Source organism: Vigna unguiculata, chromosome 1 (assembly GCF_037176805.1).
Source record: "Vigna unguiculata cultivar grain cowpea cultivar isolate G323 ecotype 2 chromosome 1, ASM3717680v1, whole genome shotgun sequence".
In the NCBI taxonomy this organism is placed as follows: domain Eukaryota; kingdom Viridiplantae; phylum Streptophyta; class Magnoliopsida; order Fabales; family Fabaceae; genus Vigna; species Vigna unguiculata.
Genome location: NC_140792.1, coordinates 33,543,995 through 33,564,704, shown reverse-complemented (window position 1 = coordinate 33,564,704; position 20,710 = coordinate 33,543,995). Strand labels below are relative to the sequence as shown.

Sequence of the window (20,710 nt, the reverse complement as noted above, 5' to 3'; positions counted from 1 at the left end):
CTGACAATCAAGACAGGTTAGACGAATCCGACAACCAAGACAGGCCAGATAAACCTAACGACCAAGACAGGCCGAACGAGCTCGACAACAAAGACTGGTCGGACATGCACGATAACAAAAATAGGTGGACGAGTCCAACGACATAAACTGGTTGGGCGAGCCCAACGACCCGGACATGCTCGGCAGACTTGATGACCAAGACGGACAAGACGAGTCCAACGATCAAGACGAATCAGACAGGCTCGACGACCAAGACAGATCTGAAGGGCTCGACAAACAAGATGTGTCGGACGGGCCTGACGACCAAGACATGTTGGATGGGCCTGACGATACAAACAGGTTGGGCGATCCTGATGACACAAACAAGTCGGGTGGGCCTGACCACCAAAATAGGTCGGGTGGGCACGACGACCTAGTGGGACCAAGTCGGCTCAATGATCCAGATGAGTCGAGCCAAGCCAAGTCGACGAACTTGGCAGGCATGACCAACCCGTATGGGTTGTCAAGCGGGTCAGGCTTGTTTGGATTATCGTGTCGGCCTAACCCGTCAGGGTTTCTCAACCGACCTGGTCCGTCTAGTTCGTTGGGTCAAACCAACTCGACTATGTAGTTGGGTTGGCCCAACCCATTTGAGTTCTCGAGCCCGTTTCCAAATTTATCATGAATTCAAAACATAATTAAACTTAAAATGAAATTCTATCTCATAAGAAATCAATTGTTTATCCAAATAAGAAATTGAAAAGTAATGTATTTTAATTTCTTTATCCAAATAAGTTATTTAGAAAATGAAGAGATTTTAATTTTAAGCAATTCAAATACAATGCATTTCAATTCCTTAGCATTGTTGAAATGCTTTATCCAAACACAAGGTTAAGAACTAATTATGAAGGGGAATTTCAAAATGAAACTTTTGAAATTTTTTGTGAAAAAAATGGGATTTCTTATAATTTTTAAGCTTGTATAATTCATGAACAAAATGAGGTTCCTGAAAGGAAAAATAGATCATTAGAAAAGCAGACAAGAACACACTTGGACAAGATCATTAGCTTTTAAAATTCTCTCTTTTAAAAGCTAAGTTAAACCAAAGCTTGTTACAAGTGTTATTTCATAATCTAACTTCTTGATTTTTGAAAACATAGAATTGTGCCTATTTTATAGAAGAAATACACACTTTGGTCCATTTTAGGGAAAAAAATTCAAAATTAGGCCAAAATAATCGATTATTCCAAAGTGAATTTAGAAATTATTTTCTACCAGAAAAATCAATTATTATAGAGATAATCGATTATCTTAACCCTAAAAATTATTTGTAATCAATTGTGAAAAGTGATAATCGATTATCACATGGAGAAAACATTTTTATGAGAATTTCAAAAGTCTCCCAAATGATAATGATGTAGGTGTATTAGAGCTCTCTTCCACTTACCATTTAAATCTTTTCTAGCTCTAGTTTCACATAGAATTTTCATTCTTATGACTTCATCACAATTTCTACATGTCTTTCAATATGACTTTTGCATATATCATTATTCTCAAAACTTTCTTTTCTTTATGATAATAATGAGAAATGGGAGTAGAAAGAATAAATGTGTGTTTAACTTTCTAATTTTAATTTTATTTTTTTGAGAAACAAAAAGGACATACAAGAGTGAAAGATGACTACAATAGTTGAAAAATTTAAAAGACAATGAGCAAGAACAAAAAAATATATCTCAACAAATATTTTTAGTTTTTATTATATTTAATTTTATATTTTATTATTTATTAACATTAAATATTATACTTTATAAAAAAATAAAATCTATCTAATTCAATATATAATATATACTACATATATTTTATAAATAAACTTAAAAATTTTGGAGGGACCATGACTTCCCTATAATTATATGAAGATCCGCCCATGTCAAAGTCTTCTAACCTTCAAGTCGAGATATCCAAGATATAGATTCTGCTTCAAAGAAGGGCTCGAAAGAAATATGCCTATATAAGACATGCTTAAGTCAACAATGTGTATTAGATGATAATAAATGTTATAATTAATTTTTCTCGTTCTATTTATAGTTTGTTTATGACTTTTTACCTGGATAAACCTGATCCACGTGAATAATCACCTTCATTAAGTTGTCTAATGTTATGTTAATGTGTTTAACGGTTTCCTTACTTTCCTTACTTTAATTGGAGTTTACTACTATTGCTATGTCTTGAGCAAGACAATACAGAAATGTTTGAATAGATGCAGACGTAGGTGATGATCTCATGTGTACATAGGACATCAATCATACTTCAAATGAGGTTTAAATGAATATATTTTATAAGAGAAACCTTAAAAAAACATTTATATTTCCATTTTAACAATATGTAATTATGGTTAGACATTATATAAAAATAAGACTCTTATTGATATGAGAGGAGAGGTTTTGGTCACACATTAAATTATGTTGGTTTGCATGAGTTATTTACTAAAGTGATTGAGATTCATTTGCTTTCTAAATACAATTTTTTACCTATTTATAGTATACAGAAGTCCTAAAGAGAATATTTTAATCATTTGAAAGATATGCAAATGAAAATGGAAATTATTTACTTTATTATTCATTCTCATATTTAATGAGATTCATATACTTACATTAATCTACTATTTTCGTTCTAGCACTGAAATTAGTTATAAAAATATTGATATAAAATATATAACTTATATAATAAATTTGTATAATTATTATATATAAACTTATAATCTCTATATATGTTTATAATTATAATACAAAATTTATAATTTTATAAAATTATATATAGTAATTGCAATTTATATACAGAATTATATAATTTTATTCAACTTACTTCATATTTAAACTTGGAGACATTTTAATAGGTATTATATGTATGTACTCTTAATCTGTACCTTTTATTTTATTTTTTCTTAGATGAACAGCTGAAATTAATTAGGTACTAGATGAAGAAAGAATAAAGCTAAAAATACATGAATAAAAATGGAGTGCAATCTTCTCATTTTAGAATATTATGTAAATTTTTCTTATAAAAATTTTCAAATTTTAAGGAAAATTATTTTTACCAACTATTGTATATACTTTTAATTTAGTATCAATTTTCTTTTGTATAGAAATTTATAAATCACACATTAATGAATCTACTTTTTTGCAGATTTAAAATTTGTAGGATATTTCTTAATTATTATTTTAAGTCTACAAAAGAATTTCTTTTAAACATTTTTAAATCCAATTTCATTATGTATTGTCTAAATTTGTAGATAGGTAATATAAATAAGTAACCATATTTATGTATTTAGATTAGTTGCTTTTGAAACAAAAAAAATTTAAAACATAAATGTTTCTAATGAGACACAAGAATTATACAAAAGATAATATAATATAACTGTTTGGTTTTACTTTAGAAATCCTTAGTCAATTTCTAAAATCAATTCATACCAATTAATTGTGTGGAGATACCCAAATATAATTTCTAAAATTAATTAAAGATGACAAATTCAAACAACAAGATTTCACAATGTATAAGTCAATATTAAGATTTGTTTTTCTAAGATGTGTTAAAATAGCCTATGACAACTTTGTGAAACAACTATCTGCCTTATATAATCTTACATTTTTTTTTTCTCAATTTGGATAAAAGGTTTGATAGGTCATATTAATACATCTCTGATTCATTAGTGAATAAATAAAACAGTAAATAAGGAGATTTGAATAAACACCATCAACATAAAAAAAAAAAAAAAAATCGCAACTAATATTATCTCAACTTCTCAAGGTGAACAAAAATTTTGTGATATTTTAGATGACTCTCGTTACAATCCTTAAGTAATTATCTTCCACACAATATTTTATGTTTTAATGATAATTGGTTGCGTTTTGAATTAGGGGTGGTTAAAGAAATTTGGAGACCTTTAAACTTACAAAATGATATTTTTCTATTTAACATTTATTTTTTGAGATTTTTTTTAATACAAAGTTATTTATTAAATTGTTATAATTAATTTTATTTAATATTTTTTTTTCAATAGATAATAAAGGTTATTAATTGGTTTAATCTTTCTATGAGACATTATTGATGTTAAGTAAATTGTTATTATCTTTGGCTTTTGAAAGACTCTTTTGGCTGAAGCACCTTTTTTTCAACTAAAGGAATTGACATTGAAATTGTTAACATTATTTTATATAAGTTATATATGTATTTGAAAAAAAAATCTATTTTTTTTATATAATTAAGAATGTCAATTGGTTTATCATCTTCTAAACCTGTAATTTTTCTCAAGATATTTAATTCTGAAAATAAATCAAATTCATCAATATTTAACAAATTATCATGTTTGAAAGATTTTTCGATGTTTAAGCACTTTTCTTTTTAAAAATGCACAATCTAGTGACTTTAATTTTTTAACACTACATAAAAAAACCAAAAATATTTTCATATATTTTAAATTATTTAAATCTACTTTTAAGTGTGGTAATTAATTTATCTATAATATAAAAAAAGTAATAAATTTTAAATGATTCTTGAAGGAATTTTACCATTTCATTTTCAAACTTTCCATCAAATTATTTCTTTTTGCGTCTAATACATTTTTAACAAAAATTAGGTTCTACATTTATTTCAAGAGCGATTTCCTTGACAAAAATCAATGTATTTTCAAATCCATTTTCTATGTACTTAAAAAAAATGAAAGAAGAACTTTTAATTGTTTAATAGCTTCATCATTACACTAACCTTAATCTAATTAATAGTTTTGTAGAAAAATTTCAATTTCTTATGCAAACAAAAAAAATTATAAAAACTCGAAAATCGAAAAGTATCGAAAAACAAAACTAAACAAAATAAACACATTTCTAGTTATAACAATACAAATTCAACAAATATAATTAAAAGAACAACGACACTAACAAAAAGAAAAAATATACTAAATATGAGATTTAAGAAAAGAAATATGGCAACTAACCCTAAAAAAAGATTATAGAACACAAGAAAGGCAAGAAAGGGCACATAGAGATCAATCAAGAAAATGATGTCCAAATTCATTATAAGATAATAAATATAACTAATCATTCTCTTCTTCGTAAACAAAATTATAATTTATTAGAAAAAGGTTATAACCCATTAAATATCATTTTTAATACCAATAAAAATAAAAAAAAAAACTAATAATAATTAAATTAAATTTTATTCTCAAACATAAATTTATAATTAATTTAATAAAACTATATTAATAATGAAATATTTTTTTTAGATTTTTTTTCTTAAAAATAATTTTGTAATTAATTTAATAGAGATATGTTAATACCAAAAAATATTTTTGATAATTTTTTTCTTAAATATAATTTTGTAGTTAATTTAATAAAAAAAATATTAGTAAATTTTTTTTAGACTTTTTATTGAAAATCTAAAACAAATATTTTACTTACTTTATCCTTAAATCGATTTTAATTCAAACTCATGAAGTGGTTTTAAATACATGTCATTTAAATATTTACGGTATTAGTTGACTTACTAAAACTCAAGTGGTTGCTAATTACAAACAGACCAGTTTAATTTTTTTTTGGTTAAAATATTCTCTTCTCTTACCTTCTTAAATTACATATTATTACTACTCACCCAACTTAAGAAGAGAAATCTTAAAAAAAAAACTTGAAAAATTAGATAATGTTTCTATCAAAATGTCCAGTAAGTCCCATGAAAATGTACATGTATGCTAATTAGATAATGTATATACAAAACATACTTCGTAGATTGTATGCCAAACATAAGCAATTTTCAATATTTTAGGAATTTGTAGTGAAAAAAATAAAGATTTCGAAATTTTCTTACAAAAAGTTTTCGAGAATTTATTATAAACTTTAAATTCTCATGAAAATTACTTAATGCTAAGAATGTGTAAAAAGTCACCTAATTTTGTTGAGAATTGTAACTGTATAGAAAATTACCTCCAAAGTTTCTTGATCTCAAAAATTCATAAGAAACTATCTTAAAGATTAAAAAAAACAGAGTAGAAAATATCCTACCAATTTTAAATTAAAAAAACTATTCATTAACATATTTGTGAATTTTAATCCATAAACATTCCAGATAAACTACTGTTGAGAAAATTTATACAACAGATATTAAATATGCTAAAACTAGTAATGTTAATTAAGATTGATATGAAAACATAATATGGACAAGAGAAGAAAGAAAATTGCATTATTATTATTATTATTATTATTATTATTATTATTATTATTATTATTATTATTGTTGTTTAGAGATAAATAGATTTTTTGATAGAGCTTGTATCTTGAAATACTAGTCTCTTCTTCATATAAGTATTTGCCTTTTTAAAATTAGATGCTTTAATGTTATTTTTATTTTTTAGAAGAAAAAGAAGTTTAGTCAAACATTGGATTGAATGGTATATTCATGATTTACTATAATAATTTAATTTAAAAAATTAAAGAATCAAATTTACAGTAAAAAAGTTATACGAAATAAAATATGTAAAACTATACATATTAAAAATATATTTAAATCTTTACAAAATTCAATTACTGTCTTTACGTGTTCCTTCACAATTAACGAGACTGTTTTTTTTTTTTTCTGATTTTATTTCATACTGACCATACTCACTTTTTTTTCACTCCTCATGTTTTTGTTGATAAAAAAAAAAACATTCGATCCTCAGAGTAAAGTCGAAAAAAAAAAGTCAAAACAAAAAATGCCCTAAAACTTTAGAAACTGTGCGTCAAAGCCCTTCCCTTCTCCCCTAACGAAAAAACACTGCTTTGAGAGAGAGTTTCAGAGGAAGTGAAGACTAATATTAATTAGGGTAGAGGCCAAACCAGCACCATTTTGAGCTTTGGGTATTTATGAACTTCTCCCTTTTTACTCTTCTTGTCTAAAACAATTTTCAGTTTCATTGTCCCTTAAAGAATTTTACACGTCTTGGTAAGGCAAATTCTGCAAATTTTGATGATTTTTTTAACTATTTTATCTAATCCTGTATTTGCTTCTTGCTTGTAGAATTGTTAATTTGTGTTTTGAATAGCATCCGCAACAAAATGTTTATATACTGTAGCCCTCATCCTGGTGCTAAGAAGATATTTTCTAGATCCGAGTATAATTTGAGTAAACAAGGTTTAAAATTGTGATCACAGTGCCAGTTACAGTTTCATAAAGATTTTTATATTGTAGGAAATTACGGATAAATGTGACCAATTGCAGTTGCAGTGACTCTGAAACCCTAGGGGTTGTGGCTGAAATACTAATTGCAGTGTGTTCCTTAAAACCTTGTAGGTAAAAAATATAATGAATTGTAATTACATGCTTACATTCCTAAATTCATGGTTTTGAATTTTGACTAGGTTGCTTTTCCTGTAGGAAATGGGTGAACGATGTCATTCAGATGCTCCGTTAGATATTATTTCCATTGGGAATGAGGAACACTTGATCTCTCGTTTGCCAAAAGAATGTAAGATTGGATCCATTAGTTTGGATGAAAATGATGATGATTATCCTGTGCCACGACCTGGAATGATCTTTAGGTCAGAAGCTGAGGCAAGACTGTATTACACAAAATATGCCGACCAAATGGGCTTCAGCGTCAAGACTAGAACCTCAAAAAGGGGAGGTGAAGGCAAAGTTAAATATTTGATACTTGTATGTTCCGAGAGATCAAGAACTGCTATTGATGAATCAAAGAAACAGTATTGTACTGCTAGGATAAATTTGACTTTACGCAAAGATGGAACCTATCAAATTAGTGCAGTTACTCTCGGTCATAATCATGAGTTGGGTTCTCAGAGAATTACTATTGAGATGAAGTGTATAAGGAAATTGGATCCAGAAGTTATTGACATGGGTGTTAAGAAGATCTCAGAGCAAAATAATTGCGGAAATTACCTTCAGATAGAAAGACATTGGATTAGAGAAAATGGAGATGGTGATGCCCTACAGAAGTATTTGGTGAGGATGCAAGAACAAGATAGAAACTTCTTCTATGCAGTTGACTTGGATGATATGTTCAGCGCGAAGAATGTTTTTTGGTCTGATGGAAGGAGTAGAGCTGCATATGAATCGTTTGGTGATGTGGTGACAGTTGATACTACATGCCTTTCCAATCACTACAAAGTGCCACTTGTAACTTTCATTGGAGTTAACCATCATGGGCAATCTGTGCTGTTTGGTTGTGGGTTGTTATCATCTGACGACTCAGAGGCATTTGCTTGGTTGTTCGAATCATTGTTGCATTGCATGTCTGGTGTACCCCCACAAGGAATCGTAACAGATCATTGCTGCAGGGCCATGCAGAAAGCACTTGACACTGTATACCCCTCCATTCGACATCGGTGGTGTTTGTCAAATATAATGGAAAAGCTTCCCCAACTGATCCATGAGTATGCTAATTGCAAGTCCTTAAGAGATCGTATGCATAGTGTAGTCTATGACACACCAACAACAGATGAATTTGAGGGGAAATGGAAGAAGATTGTGGAGGATTTTGGCCTCAAAGACAATAAATGGTTGAAGGAATTGTTCCTTGAGCGACATCGCTGGGCTCCTTCCTTTGTACGAGGTGGTTTTTGGGCTGGAATGTGTACTAATCCGCAAAGTGAAAGTAGGCATGCAATTTTTGACGGATTTATAAACCAACAAACAACTTTGAAGCAATTTGTTGATCAGTACAATAATGCCTTGCAATATAAGGCTGAGAAGGAGTATATAGCTGACATACATTCATCCAGTAACAGTCAGACTTGTGTTACCAAATCTCCACTTGAGAGGCAGTTTCAATCTGCTTACACTCATGCCAAGTTTCTGGAGGTTCAACGTGAATTTGTTGGAAAGGCTGATTGTAACGTTTTTGTTGCTTGTGAAGATGGTTCTATTTGTCGCTACAATGTGATAGAGGATATGATAACAGAGGATAAGCCTAAGGAATCCGTGGTTGAAGTCATATATAACAGGGAAGATTGTGATATAAAATGCAATTGTCGGTTGTTTGAGTTGAGAGGTATACTTTGTAGGCACTCGCTTGCAGTACTGTCACAAGAGAGAGTGAAGGAGGTGCCCTGTAAATATATTTTAGACAGATGGAAGAAAAATATTCTGAGGAAGCATGTTTGTATAAAAACCAGCTATGGTGTTGTGCATTTTGAACCTCAAGTGCAGAGGTTTGATCTGTTATGCAAACAATTCAACAGTATTGCTGCTGCTGCTGCTGAATTTGAGGGTACAAGTTCTTTTGTAAAGGATACCCTCTGCAACTTGAAGGAGAAACTTGACTCATGGACATCGTTACCGATAAGCTCTTCTCTTGTGGATGTAGAGAAACACAATAATATGATACATTGAACATGAAGTTTTTAAGGATAAAATATTTTTTGAATTCATGTAAATATGACTAACTTTAGTTGCAAAAGTTGTCTTATGGATTTTGGTTATCATAATTCTATACTTTTTTAATGGTTACTGTTGATACTTTTTAATGAAATGGATTTAACTAGTTCTTGTGCAGTACAACGAGACAGACATAAAGAATGTGTAAAGATGCTTTAGCAACTGTACTATATATTAAACTTAATAAGAGAATAAATTAAAATTCTTGCAAAATTAATTTTAGCACACAAAGGAATGGAACATAAAACAATAAATGTAGCATACACAAAGTGCAAAAATAAAGCTTAGAGCCTAATTTTGAACTGTCATCAAGCAAAACAAGGACAAAATACTTACAATGTTTTCACTAACATACCTTTTCTACCACACTATTTATTATTTACATTGATGATTATAAATTTGTGTTAGTCATAATTCTAACTTAATGAATGTCTCATAATTATAAAATTTATATTAAGCCTAATAATGAAATATATAAAACAAACCACAAATATTAAGCCTAATAATCAATTATGATTGATAATTTCTGTAATATAAATGCAAGAATAACATCATAATTTTTTAAAACCATTCAACATAAATATTTAAATGAAAAAAAAAACGAAAATTGCATTAACAATGAATGAATTAAGTTTAAACAATTATTTAATTTACTACTTAAACTTCAGGTCATCAATATTTCTTGACAATGTATATTTGAGCTTGACATATGTTGAAGGAGGAGGAGAGAATGAAAATATATATTTAAATGATGCTCCCAAATTAAATGGAGATGATGGTCAAACTTTCGGTGGTCAAGAAGATGATATTTTTGTTATCCCTCTTTTTCATGGAGGAAAGGAGATAGAACTAATGAAAATCTTTTAGTTTTTCTTTTAATTTGAATTATTTATATTAGACGAATTCAGCTTGATGAAGTTGTAGAGAAGGATGAATTTGTAAACTGATTAAATATTGACAAAGGATTAATTTTATTTTTATGGATGTGCGTGTGATAATATGTATTATGTTTGTATAAAAATAAAAAGTAAAATCTGGGATCCGTGTTACGTTTTCACAATTTACAATTATATACGAATCATTCAATCCTAATCATCGATCTTAACTAATTAAGTGACACAATAGAAAAAGCTCAATAAATAATATAATAAGTTATACAAAATTCTAAAAAAGAACATAAAAGATATAGAAAGATTATCAGAATAAATAAATGAATTAAATATATTTATAATTTATAATAAATTTTAACATGATACTAAATTTCGTAATTTTTAAATTTTAATATATTTTTAAACTCTAACACATTTATGTTGATCAATTTAAAAATGATATAATCATTTTGATTTAAGAATATTAATTTTTTTTATGTATTAAAAATAAAGTTCTAAATTACTAATGTGTAAAAAAAATTATAAATAACTCCAACGCTATGTAAAAAAATATTGGTTAACATGTTAATATAATTACAATTATATTGAAATATTAAAAAGAATATATATATATATATATATATATATATATATATATATATATATAAATTTTTAAAACTTAAAAACTAAATAACAATGAATTTTGGATTTTTATAAAAACATATTTAATTCTAAACGCATATAATTATATCATATTTAATCTTATACTTATATTTATATTTTGTGCAAGTTTAATATAAGATAGTTTAATACATCTAAAAAGATGACTAAAATTCTATAAAATTGAACGAAGTTAGATACATCTCAAAATAATTATTTTTTAAATGTTAGAACAAAAGTTAATAATGTCTTGCGGAGCGTTGTGCTGTTAGGCTGTTACATGACCTGTGTTTCGAGGAGTGTGTAGATGGAGGAAGGGCAAGTGTTATAATGTTACATTGCATGGAGCCTAAAGCAGAAGAAGACGCTCTTTCGCCGGAGCCTCAGCGTCGCTCCATCTGCTCCAACTGCGACCGTCCCACGCGCGTCTGTCTCTGCCACGCGCTTCCCTTTCCTCCGATTCAAACCGCCACTCGCATCCTCATCGTGCAACACCCTCACGAAGCTCGCCACAAGCTCTCCACCACCCCAATCCTCAACAAGTCCCTCCTCCGCGCCTCCTCCGTCACCTCCCGCCGCCTCCGTCGCGGCCTCTCCCCAATCCTCGACCGCTCTCCCGCCGCCCTCTACCTCTTCCCCTCCTCCAGCTCCTCCACAACCCCCGCCCTCCACATCTCCGCCGTGCACCCCTCCGCCGACCTCGTCCTCATCGCCTTCGACGCCACGTGGCAGCACGCTCGAGAGATGGTGCGGGCCAGCGAGGATTTCCTCTCCGGGTTCGCCACTAGGGTTTGTCTGGACGTGGATGAGAGTGTTGGCGGCGGAAGCATTTATGACTCCGAATTGATTTTGAGGAAGGAGCCTTTCGCGGGGTGCGTTAGCACAATGGAGGCTGTGGCTCGGGCCTTGCGCGTGCTTGAGCCCAATGGGCCCGAGATTGAAGAGAAGCTGGTTGGAGTTTTGAGGGAGATGGTGAGGTTGCAGGCTGGGTTCTTGAAGCCCGTGAAGCCCAGGCCGAAGTTGTTGAAGAAGAAGACCGAGGAAAACGAAAAGAAGGAGGGTTCCTGATCGAGGTTAGTTAGTAGATTTCTTTCTTTCTTTTGGGGTTGCTTGTAATCGTAGCATTTGGATTTGTGGATTTATGTGATGAGTACATTTTTTTGTGTTTTAGAAATAATTATAGATTATAGATGCCATTAGGTCAATTCAACTAAGCAAACTTGGTTTATTATGGTAGTTGTTGTCCATATGGATGTTTGGTAAAAGGAAGTAGAAGTTATCATGAAAATGATCGTTAAGATGAGAGACTCATAAAATTTTGAGATTTTTAATAAATTTCAACTGATAAAAATTATTGTGTTCTGAAGAGTGTATTACGAGTGTGTTGCTGGTATTCCTCAAAATTTCCTAGGCATTATGAAATATGATACTATGGGGGTGAATATTTATTACATTGCATTACAATCTAGTTGATAGTTGTATGCATCATTATCAAGGTCATCAACCATTATCTGATTTCTTATGGAGATTTGGCTCCTTTGAAGTGATGGAACTGCACTTTGGAGAATCAAAGTGCAATTAGTAGTTGACTATTAAAGATTGTGATTATAATTATAGTTAGTTTTAAATTTTGTTAAATATATCTTTAATCTTATGTAATTTTAATTTTAAACCTGTGATTTGTTATTGCCCTTTATTCTGTTAGGCGCATCTCCTCAGCTTAGAGGAGTCAAATCCTTCATATGGTCCTGGATTTCAATGATATCTGCATACTGACATTTGAACTCGAGATAAGAGAGTGTATGCATTATTTGGAAGTCACGCTATGTCACTTGTTAGTGCATGTTTGGTAAATGGATTCTAGTTTTCCTGTGTGTTGTTGATGTGCTGATAGAGAGGCCTAAAATTTTACACGATATAGTTTTGAAGTTCCACATTACACTCAAACCAAAATCATCAATTTCTTGATGACCTACATTTTTAAAACTCGAGTGGTTCAAAACTAAGTTTGAATTATGTTGAAAGTCACACACAACAGCTTACAAAGGTTATAGGAAGGTATAAATATGTTGAAGTTATATCATGTGCACACACCAAATAAATGGATGGCCATGGTTTGCTAATTTAAGCTTTTGCACTTAATGTAGAAACAGAGTAATTTTCATCCTCACTCGAAAGAGAGAATATTACCAGCTAGTGCTGTGGATTGCAATTGAAAATTACATTAACATTTATGGCAAAAGAAATCTTACTATTTCCTCATAACAAATAAACAGTTTACATTCCCGTTTGCAGTGATAAGCTAACAAAACAGAGAGGAATTGGGATTCACGGGCTGTGCCTACTAGTGTTGTAGTTCGTCTCATTTTGAGGTATTATAACATGAAATAAATTTGTGTTCTAGAAAAGATATGATACGGGTGACAGTGAAACTCAAGAATCTTCATTGTTTTTCAGTTTCTTCATGAAGCTGAGATTTCACATGGAAGAATTTAGATGGTGAAAATGTGAGCTTCTAGGACTAAGTTGATTTGAGTAATATGGTGCTCTAACTATTTATTCCTCTTATTTGCTTTTCTTCATCACTTCATGAATATATACACTTCAAAAATAGGGAAGGAAAAAACAAATTTTACTGATCAAAATCAATATGAATGTGGAGCGTAGGTTAAGACATGAGAGGAGACTGCAGACCATTTTTGACATCGACTTCCTCAGGTATTTTTTTAGATCTCTACTCATTCTAATTGTACATTCCTTATGTATATAGTTCAATCTTTCCAAAGCTGAGGTGCTGGGCAACCCTCTAACTTGTGCCTTTTTTGTCAAATAAGAAATGAAGTCATTGCATTTACAGATAGTGTCAAACAAGTTTTGAAGGAAAGGATAGTGGAGAAAATTGAATAAGTGATATATATGTATGTGTGTGTGTGAAGAGAGGGAGGGAGAGAGAGTTATATATAACTTGTAATAACGTAGGTTAATTACTTTTGCATGTTAATGTTTTTCCAAGACAGTTATACATAATTTTTTTGAGAGACAAAAAAATGAAAGAAAACAATGAGGCACTGTATAAGTCAAAATCAACTTAGTCCTAAAAGCTCATATTCTCGCTACTAATCTATGGCATGAGATACCATATTCAGGATTTGTAAAAAACGAAAAAACATGATCAACTTCATGAAGGAGCTGGGGAATTGGTTTCTTATGTATATTGCACCAGGTACACTCGTGATGGATGATCTGTCAAAACCCACACATGTACCATTCGTAATAAGCTGAGGCTAAAGAGATAATTGATAACAGAAAACTAGATGAAGATACCATAGTTGTTCAAAGATAGACCACTGGTGTCTGCCATCATAGAAGCGATGTCCCTGATGCCGCCTGCTTGTTACAATGACTAGGCAGATCAGCTGATAATTGATATTTAAAGCTCGGTTTCCATGAAAGTTCCACAGGAAAGCCCAACAAACTACAGAAGAATTCAAATATGCGCATTGGGGTCATCAGAGGATGACTGGATCTTTCGTTCCAGAGACATTACCATACTTGGAATTAGCCGCCAAACTATGGTAATGGACTAAAAATTGCCAGAGCCACCCATTCCTAAAACACTTTACTCGTTCCCTTTTAGTGAAAAGTTGGATCATTCCTAACATGATCTTGGGTTGAGTTGCATATGGTTTGCAGAAAACCATCATAGTTTGGGTTTGGACGTGGCATACGAAATGGGTTGAGTTGGATTCACTTGGATGTGTTACCAAGGTGCGTGTATGGCTTAGGCTTAGGAAATTGTGATGTGTGTTGAATGACGTCTTTATTGTAGGTTTTTATAATTGTTGTAGAGCAATCAGCATCTTATACCGTAATACTAACCGAGAAGGGAAGTATAAATCTAAATCAACATCTGAAGGAAAGGAATAATGAATACTTGATACTTGTCGAAAAGGAGGTGCAGGTGCTTGTTTTGTGTCTCCATTTTCCAAGTTTTGTAAAAATTCAAATCCCAAATATTTAGCTGCAAAGTCTAGAATGTGATTACCATGCTATACTTTTCCTAAGGACAGGACTATTCGAGAGTAGAATCGGGTAACGTGCATGGCCACTTCTTTTATTTTTGTAATTAGTGCTAGTTAAGATATAAATTCTAAAAATTTTAATTACAATTTGCATCTATCTACTTATCTATAATATTAAAGCTCTTATTAAAGTTGTCAAACCAGCATTTCATTTTTTTTTACTTTTTAATATATATTCTTGCTTTAGTTTTCTTTTATTAACTTTTCAGATGCATGTGTACTTCTACTTTTAGCATTTGTCTTTCAGTTTCTTTTATGGAAAAATTGCACTTACATGAAGTTAATATTCATCATTCATACTCTATAATGTTTATATAAGTCTACGTCTTCGAGTATTTAGAAATGACACTTACCTTCATATTATTTTTAATACAGAGATACTCACCTTTTATGTTATCTATAAAATTGATTTTTTATTAATTTTTCATAAAAAGGGATTAATTTCAATATTTTAAATAAATTAAATGACGTATAAATGAAAACACATGTTAGATGATGAATGGTGACACGTGGAGAAAGCACCAAAACATATTTTATGTAACTTGCACGGTAAGAATGGCCTATTTGGTATCCCCAAAGCTAGAAAAAAAAACCATATTCACATCCAATGTAGGCAAATTCTTTCTACACCTTCATATTTTTGTCCAGTACTCCGCAAATATTAAAATTTTCATTTTTGTTGTAAAAAGTGGTTTTTAGATTGTGTAATTTGAACGTAAAAGTTAACTTTTAGATTTGTACAATTTGGAAACCATTATGGTTTTCAGATTATATGTAATTATAGATTAATCAATTTTAATTTCTGGATTGACTTTTGAATTATGTAATATAAAAGTATTAAAAAAATTATTTCTAAATTATGTAATTTTTAAAGAAAAGAATAATCCCCATATTGTATAATTTAAAACTTTTAAATTTTTAGATTGTTCAACCTAGAAGTTTTCCAGACTTTGATTTCCAGTTAGCATAATTCGAAAAGTACAACACGGAGAATTTTATATTCATTGGCTTCAATTTATACCACCTTACGCGGGACTCAACTTGTAATGTTAAGATTTAGACAGTATTCTAAAATTAAAAGTTAAAAAGAAAAATGTTGAACACCAAAGAATTCTCTATAACTTAATGTTCAATATCCTCTTGTATTGTTTTTTTTATTGATATTAATGACGATTTGCATTTAATTAATAATTATGCTTTTACTTTTCATTTCAGAAATTTCCTAAACCAATCAGTTTCAGAGATTGTAAACTGATTATTTTATGTTAAGGTGCAACGTAACACCTTATAAGTAAATAAAAATATATATACGAGTCAAAGTTATCTATTCTCTAATTTTTTCAAACAGCTTAATATTGACATCTCCATTGTATCTCTCTTTCATTTCCTACCACATATCATACTCGTTACTTAATTTTTTTCCTATCTCTGATTTCTTTTCAAAGGTGTTGTGGCTACATCACTTAATGTTTACACTTTCATAAAGCACATATATGAGAGAAATTTTAGGAACACTTTATTACCAGTGAAATTTTATAAAAAGAATTACATAGTCATGAATGCAGTCATTAAACAAAGACTCAAACCTATAAAGTTTTTTATTTAATTTTCAATAAATTTCAACAAATAATACATGTCATTAAAGATAGAGCTTACATAGAATACTACACTGTTTCTGTTATTTTCTAACCCAAATTAACATTTCATTCTGCTATCTACTGCTACTTGCTCCTGCTTTCACACTGAAGAGAAATGATCAATTTGATGTGAATCATACCAAACCAATTGAAGTTGTTCTTGATCTCTACCATGCATGTTGGCAATGTGCAGCCATAGAAAATTCTTGATGGCCATGATCACAAAGACAAAAGCATCAGCAGTGAAGGCATATATTCCTTCTCCCTCCAACCCCAAATGCAATGTTAATGTCAAAAAGGCATCAAGCAGAGAGTAGTTATGGCCAGGCTTCAGCAAAATGATTATGCAGAGTGAATCAATGGTGAGAAAAGCACATGTTAGCCATTCAGAACACCCATCTTGGTGCTTCTGTTCAATTCCCGAAATCAAAAGGGACATGACCCTCATAACTATAAATTCTCCTATGGACTTGAGGAAGAAGTGGTTCTTGAACCTCTCGTATGCTGAAGTGAAGAAGCTGAAGAAGAGAAGAAAAAACACGAAGAGAAAGTGCACCACAATCACAGCAAAAACCACAAGACTTGCATGGTTATGGCCACCACTAACATGTGTTTTATAAAGCTCGGTTTCCATGAAGAAGCAACATGCTAACATGAAGCTTATTAGACTCACTATGAAACAAAGTACACGCATTGGGGTCACCAGAGGATACACATTTTGTGCTAACCATATCTGGGGTGGGGTTGGATAATGAATGTTATGATTAACACCCTTCCAATAGTAACGCAATACATGTGTAAAAGTGATTCTGGTTTGGTTTAGATTATGATTTTGTGGATTAGTAGTGGCATGGCTATTTGAAGAGAAATTAGTAGGGTTTTGGGAGCTGTTTCCTGGGTCAGGAGGAATGTTCAATGTAGAGTTAACCTGTGGTTGAACATTTGTTGAAGGTGAGGTTGACATGTATGAGAAAAAAAGGGACAAGATTGGGTTGTTTTATGATATTTAATGAAGGAAAACTCAACAATGATCTTATAGTTTCATCTGAACCAGTGGCAAGGGGTCTTATAGTTTATTAGAGGAATAAAGTATTACCGCGTTTTGCTTAATTACTGATAAAGAAATGCATAAGGATAAAAGCAGTTGAAGAAAGTAATCTCTCTTTTCTTGAGATATGCTCAATGTCTGTGTTCACATCAGAAGTGTAAGTATCATGTACAAAGAGAGTAGAAATACTGAAGGAAGCAAGTGCGAAGCTTTCATTGTTGTATTTCTTTTTTCATGTTCTTTTTGTCTATTGCTTTTGAAAAATTATGTAGTAGCTAGGGAGAAGTTCTTGCTTTTTGGTGTTAAATTAGGACACTAAGCTAAAAGTAAAAAAATGGTTAGTTTTGATTTACTAGTGAATTTTTCCTGCAGATTTTTCAATTGTACATAGTGATATATCATTAACTTCATTAATTATCAATTATATAGCAATATACTCTCTTTCCCTACTGTAATTATCAATAAACCTAATTAAAACTTAATGCAATTAAAAATTCATTGTAATGTGTATTATCAATTGCAACACCCCAAATTAAAAATAAATACAATTAAAATTCATGTTTTGTTTTGTTTAACCTAAATAGAATTTAATACAATTAGAAATTTATTTTATTGGTATTGTCACTACCAATTACAATTAAAATAAAATTCAATTTAGTAGAATTTTAATTAAAACAAAATTTAAATCCAATTAAAAATAAAGGGTGTTTTTTTTTCTATTCCATTCACTTTCATTGAATTTCAATCGATTAAAATAAAATCCAATTAAAATAAAACATTTTGTTTGTTATAAACCTCTTACGATCGTAATCTTGATTTTAATTACATTGGTTGATGTTGTTCTTATTATCTCTGTGTGTGATGTGCGTGAGGAAGACAAGTGGAAATTTGATAATGGTGAAGGGGAAAAGCAGAAGAGAGGAGGTGAATGGTAGTGGAGAGGATGATTGGAGAAATAAAGGTGAATGATAATGGAGATGATGATTGGAGAAATGGAGGTGAATGGTGATGGCTATTGTTTCTGTGTGTAAGAATGGTAGGGGATAAAGAAGAAGGTTACCACGTGTGTAAACCGTTTATATGCCACGATGGAAATGCAATTTGATAAATCAAAGAAAATTTAGCACCATTGAGCGAGAGACACCAGTCCAATCATTTCTAAAGGTCAGAAGACTAAATAAAATTAAAGTTTTTTCTGATATGGATCTATTCCATTTTTACTTTATAGCCGAGGACCAAAACATATATTTAACTTTTTATTTTTCACTATTTATTGTGTACTTAATTAATGCTATGATTAATAAATTTATTTTTGTTGGAAAGATTTTAAAATTAAAAAATAAATAAGTGAAAATAAAATTTAGATCAAATCTTTCCTAAATAAATAATATGAAAAATAATAAAATACATTAAATAAAGAAGAGAGGAGTCAACAAACACAAAACAAGAAAAAATCTCATGGAACCTAGTTCAGTAAAATCTTCCAATAATAATTAATGGATACACCACAACTTTTCTTGGAGTTTCGAAATATCAACATAGCACTATTCTCTTTACCAACTAAGGTGATAACAAACCCCAATGAGTACACTAGATAAATAACAGAAGGAACCCTGATATATGAGATGAGGAATAAAACATTTACTCCAAGATAACTTCTCTGCATACACTTGCACAGAATAAACTATTTAATATTTTCTTCTTCTAGGATAAACTAATTGGTCTTTTCTTCTTCTTCACCTTCTCTGATAGGTTCTTTTCTTTTCTCACCAAAAGCATTCCCAACTTCTATCTCTATGTCTCTTCACACAGTTTCCTTTCATAAAAAATCTAATGCAATGGTTGCATATTTATTTTAAATTGTATAATGGATTGGGAGTCCATAAAAAAATACTTCCTCTTTATTTTTTCTTGATTAAATCAACGTGGATCCAATAAATTAGTAACCTACATGACATGTTATGTTTAAATAGCTATAAAGAATGCATACCACATGTTAGTTTATGATTTTTTTTTCTTAATATTTTTTAATTTAGAGTCAATTCATAGTTGTGTCATTAAAATTTGTTAAAATTAGTCTTTATATTTTTTTTTCAATTTAGTCCTATTTTTTATTAAAATAATAAAATTTTATCATTTCAAAATTGAGATAATATTTAATTTTTATATAAATATTATATTAATATTTTTATTAAAATTGACACTCTTATTAATTAATTTTTAAATTTAATTATAAATAATTAGGTTTAATTATAAATTGAATATAATTCTTAAATTCATTTTTAAATATATTAAAAATATTATTAAAATATAATTATTAAATATTTTAGAAAAATATACTAATATTTCTAAAATTGACATTTAAATCTAAACCATTTAATATTTCATCGTGTCTTAGATATTAAAATCTAAAATGTTTTAAATTTAAATGTCAATTTTAGAGATATTAGTTTATTTTTCTAAAATATTTCTCATATTTTTAATATTTTTAAATATCAATTTTAAAATTATTAATATATTTTGTATATATTTATTAGAAAAAATATTTAGTAATTATATTCTAATAATATTTTAAGTAATTATTTTCTATTTAATAATTAAATCTAGGAATTATATTCAATTTATTATCAAATTTAATAATTTATGATTAAATTTAAAAAATAATTAATATAAATTTTAATGTTAATAAAAATACTAATATGATGTTTATATAAAAATTAAATTTAGTCTCAATTTGAAAAAGGATAAAATCATCTTATTTTAATAAGAATTAGAATTGAATTAAACATTAATAACAAATATAAGAATTACATTAAAAAAAATAACACAATTACTGAAATTGACGTGGACAAATTTTTTTTAAATTAAAAAAATATAATAATAAACCAGTAACTTACGCGATGCACTAACAAACATTAATTATTTAATTACGGTTGATAAAAAAATGGTTAAAATTGACGAAAATAAAAATGACCAAATTAATAAAATACAATAAAAATAGGATTACAAAATATT

General features: G+C 29.6%; 2 protein-coding genes across 18 annotated transcripts; both read left to right on the top strand.

Annotated features, from left to right (window-relative positions):
- The first annotated feature begins 6,646 nt into the window (after positions 1 to 6,646).
- LOC114193048 (protein FAR1-RELATED SEQUENCE 6-like) lies at positions 6,647 to 9,449 on the top strand. 5 transcript variants are annotated; one of them, XM_028082760.2, is made up of 3 exons: positions 6,647 to 6,863; positions 7,195 to 7,292; positions 7,381 to 9,449. In XM_028082760.2, exon 3 carries the CDS (start codon positions 7,384 to 7,386, stop codon positions 9,352 to 9,354), a length of 1,971 nt encoding a protein of 656 aa, XP_027938561.2. In that variant the 5' UTR covers positions 6,647 to 6,863; positions 7,195 to 7,292; positions 7,381 to 7,383; the 3' UTR covers positions 9,355 to 9,449. The 5 variants fall into 5 exon arrangements, with proteins under 5 accessions (XP_027938561.2, XP_027938550.2, XP_027938567.2 ...); XM_028082749.2 differs by having other exon boundaries at positions 7,195 to 7,296; XM_028082756.2 differs by having other exon boundaries at positions 6,702 to 6,863; positions 7,024 to 7,296.
- A 1,716-nt stretch (positions 9,450 to 11,165) lies between these two features.
- LOC114196061 (DTW domain-containing protein) lies at positions 11,166 to 17,896 on the top strand. 13 transcript variants are annotated; one of them, XR_014994152.1, is made up of 5 exons: positions 11,166 to 12,001; positions 13,224 to 13,300; positions 13,386 to 13,435; positions 13,596 to 13,646; positions 14,336 to 15,036. XR_014994152.1 is itself a non-coding variant. In XM_028086640.2 (2 exons), exon 1 carries the CDS (start codon positions 11,259 to 11,261, stop codon positions 11,994 to 11,996), a length of 738 nt encoding a protein of 245 aa, XP_027942441.2. In that variant the 5' UTR covers positions 11,166 to 11,258; the 3' UTR covers positions 11,997 to 12,001; positions 12,634 to 13,156. The 13 variants fall into 13 exon arrangements, 1 of the variants encoding a protein (XP_027942441.2); XR_014994142.1 differs by having other exon boundaries at positions 14,152 to 15,036; XR_014994147.1 differs by having other exon boundaries at positions 13,205 to 13,300; positions 14,152 to 15,036.
- Positions 17,897 to 20,710: the final 2,814 nt, after the last annotated feature.

Coding starts and splice junctions, on each gene's coding strand:
- LOC114193048 (XM_028082760.2), top strand. CDS start 7,384: ATGGGTGAACGATGTCATTCAGATGCTCCGTTAGATATTATTTCCATT.
- LOC114196061 (XM_028086640.2), top strand. CDS start 11,259: ATGTTACATTGCATGGAGCCTAAAGCAGAAGAAGACGCTCTTTCGCCG.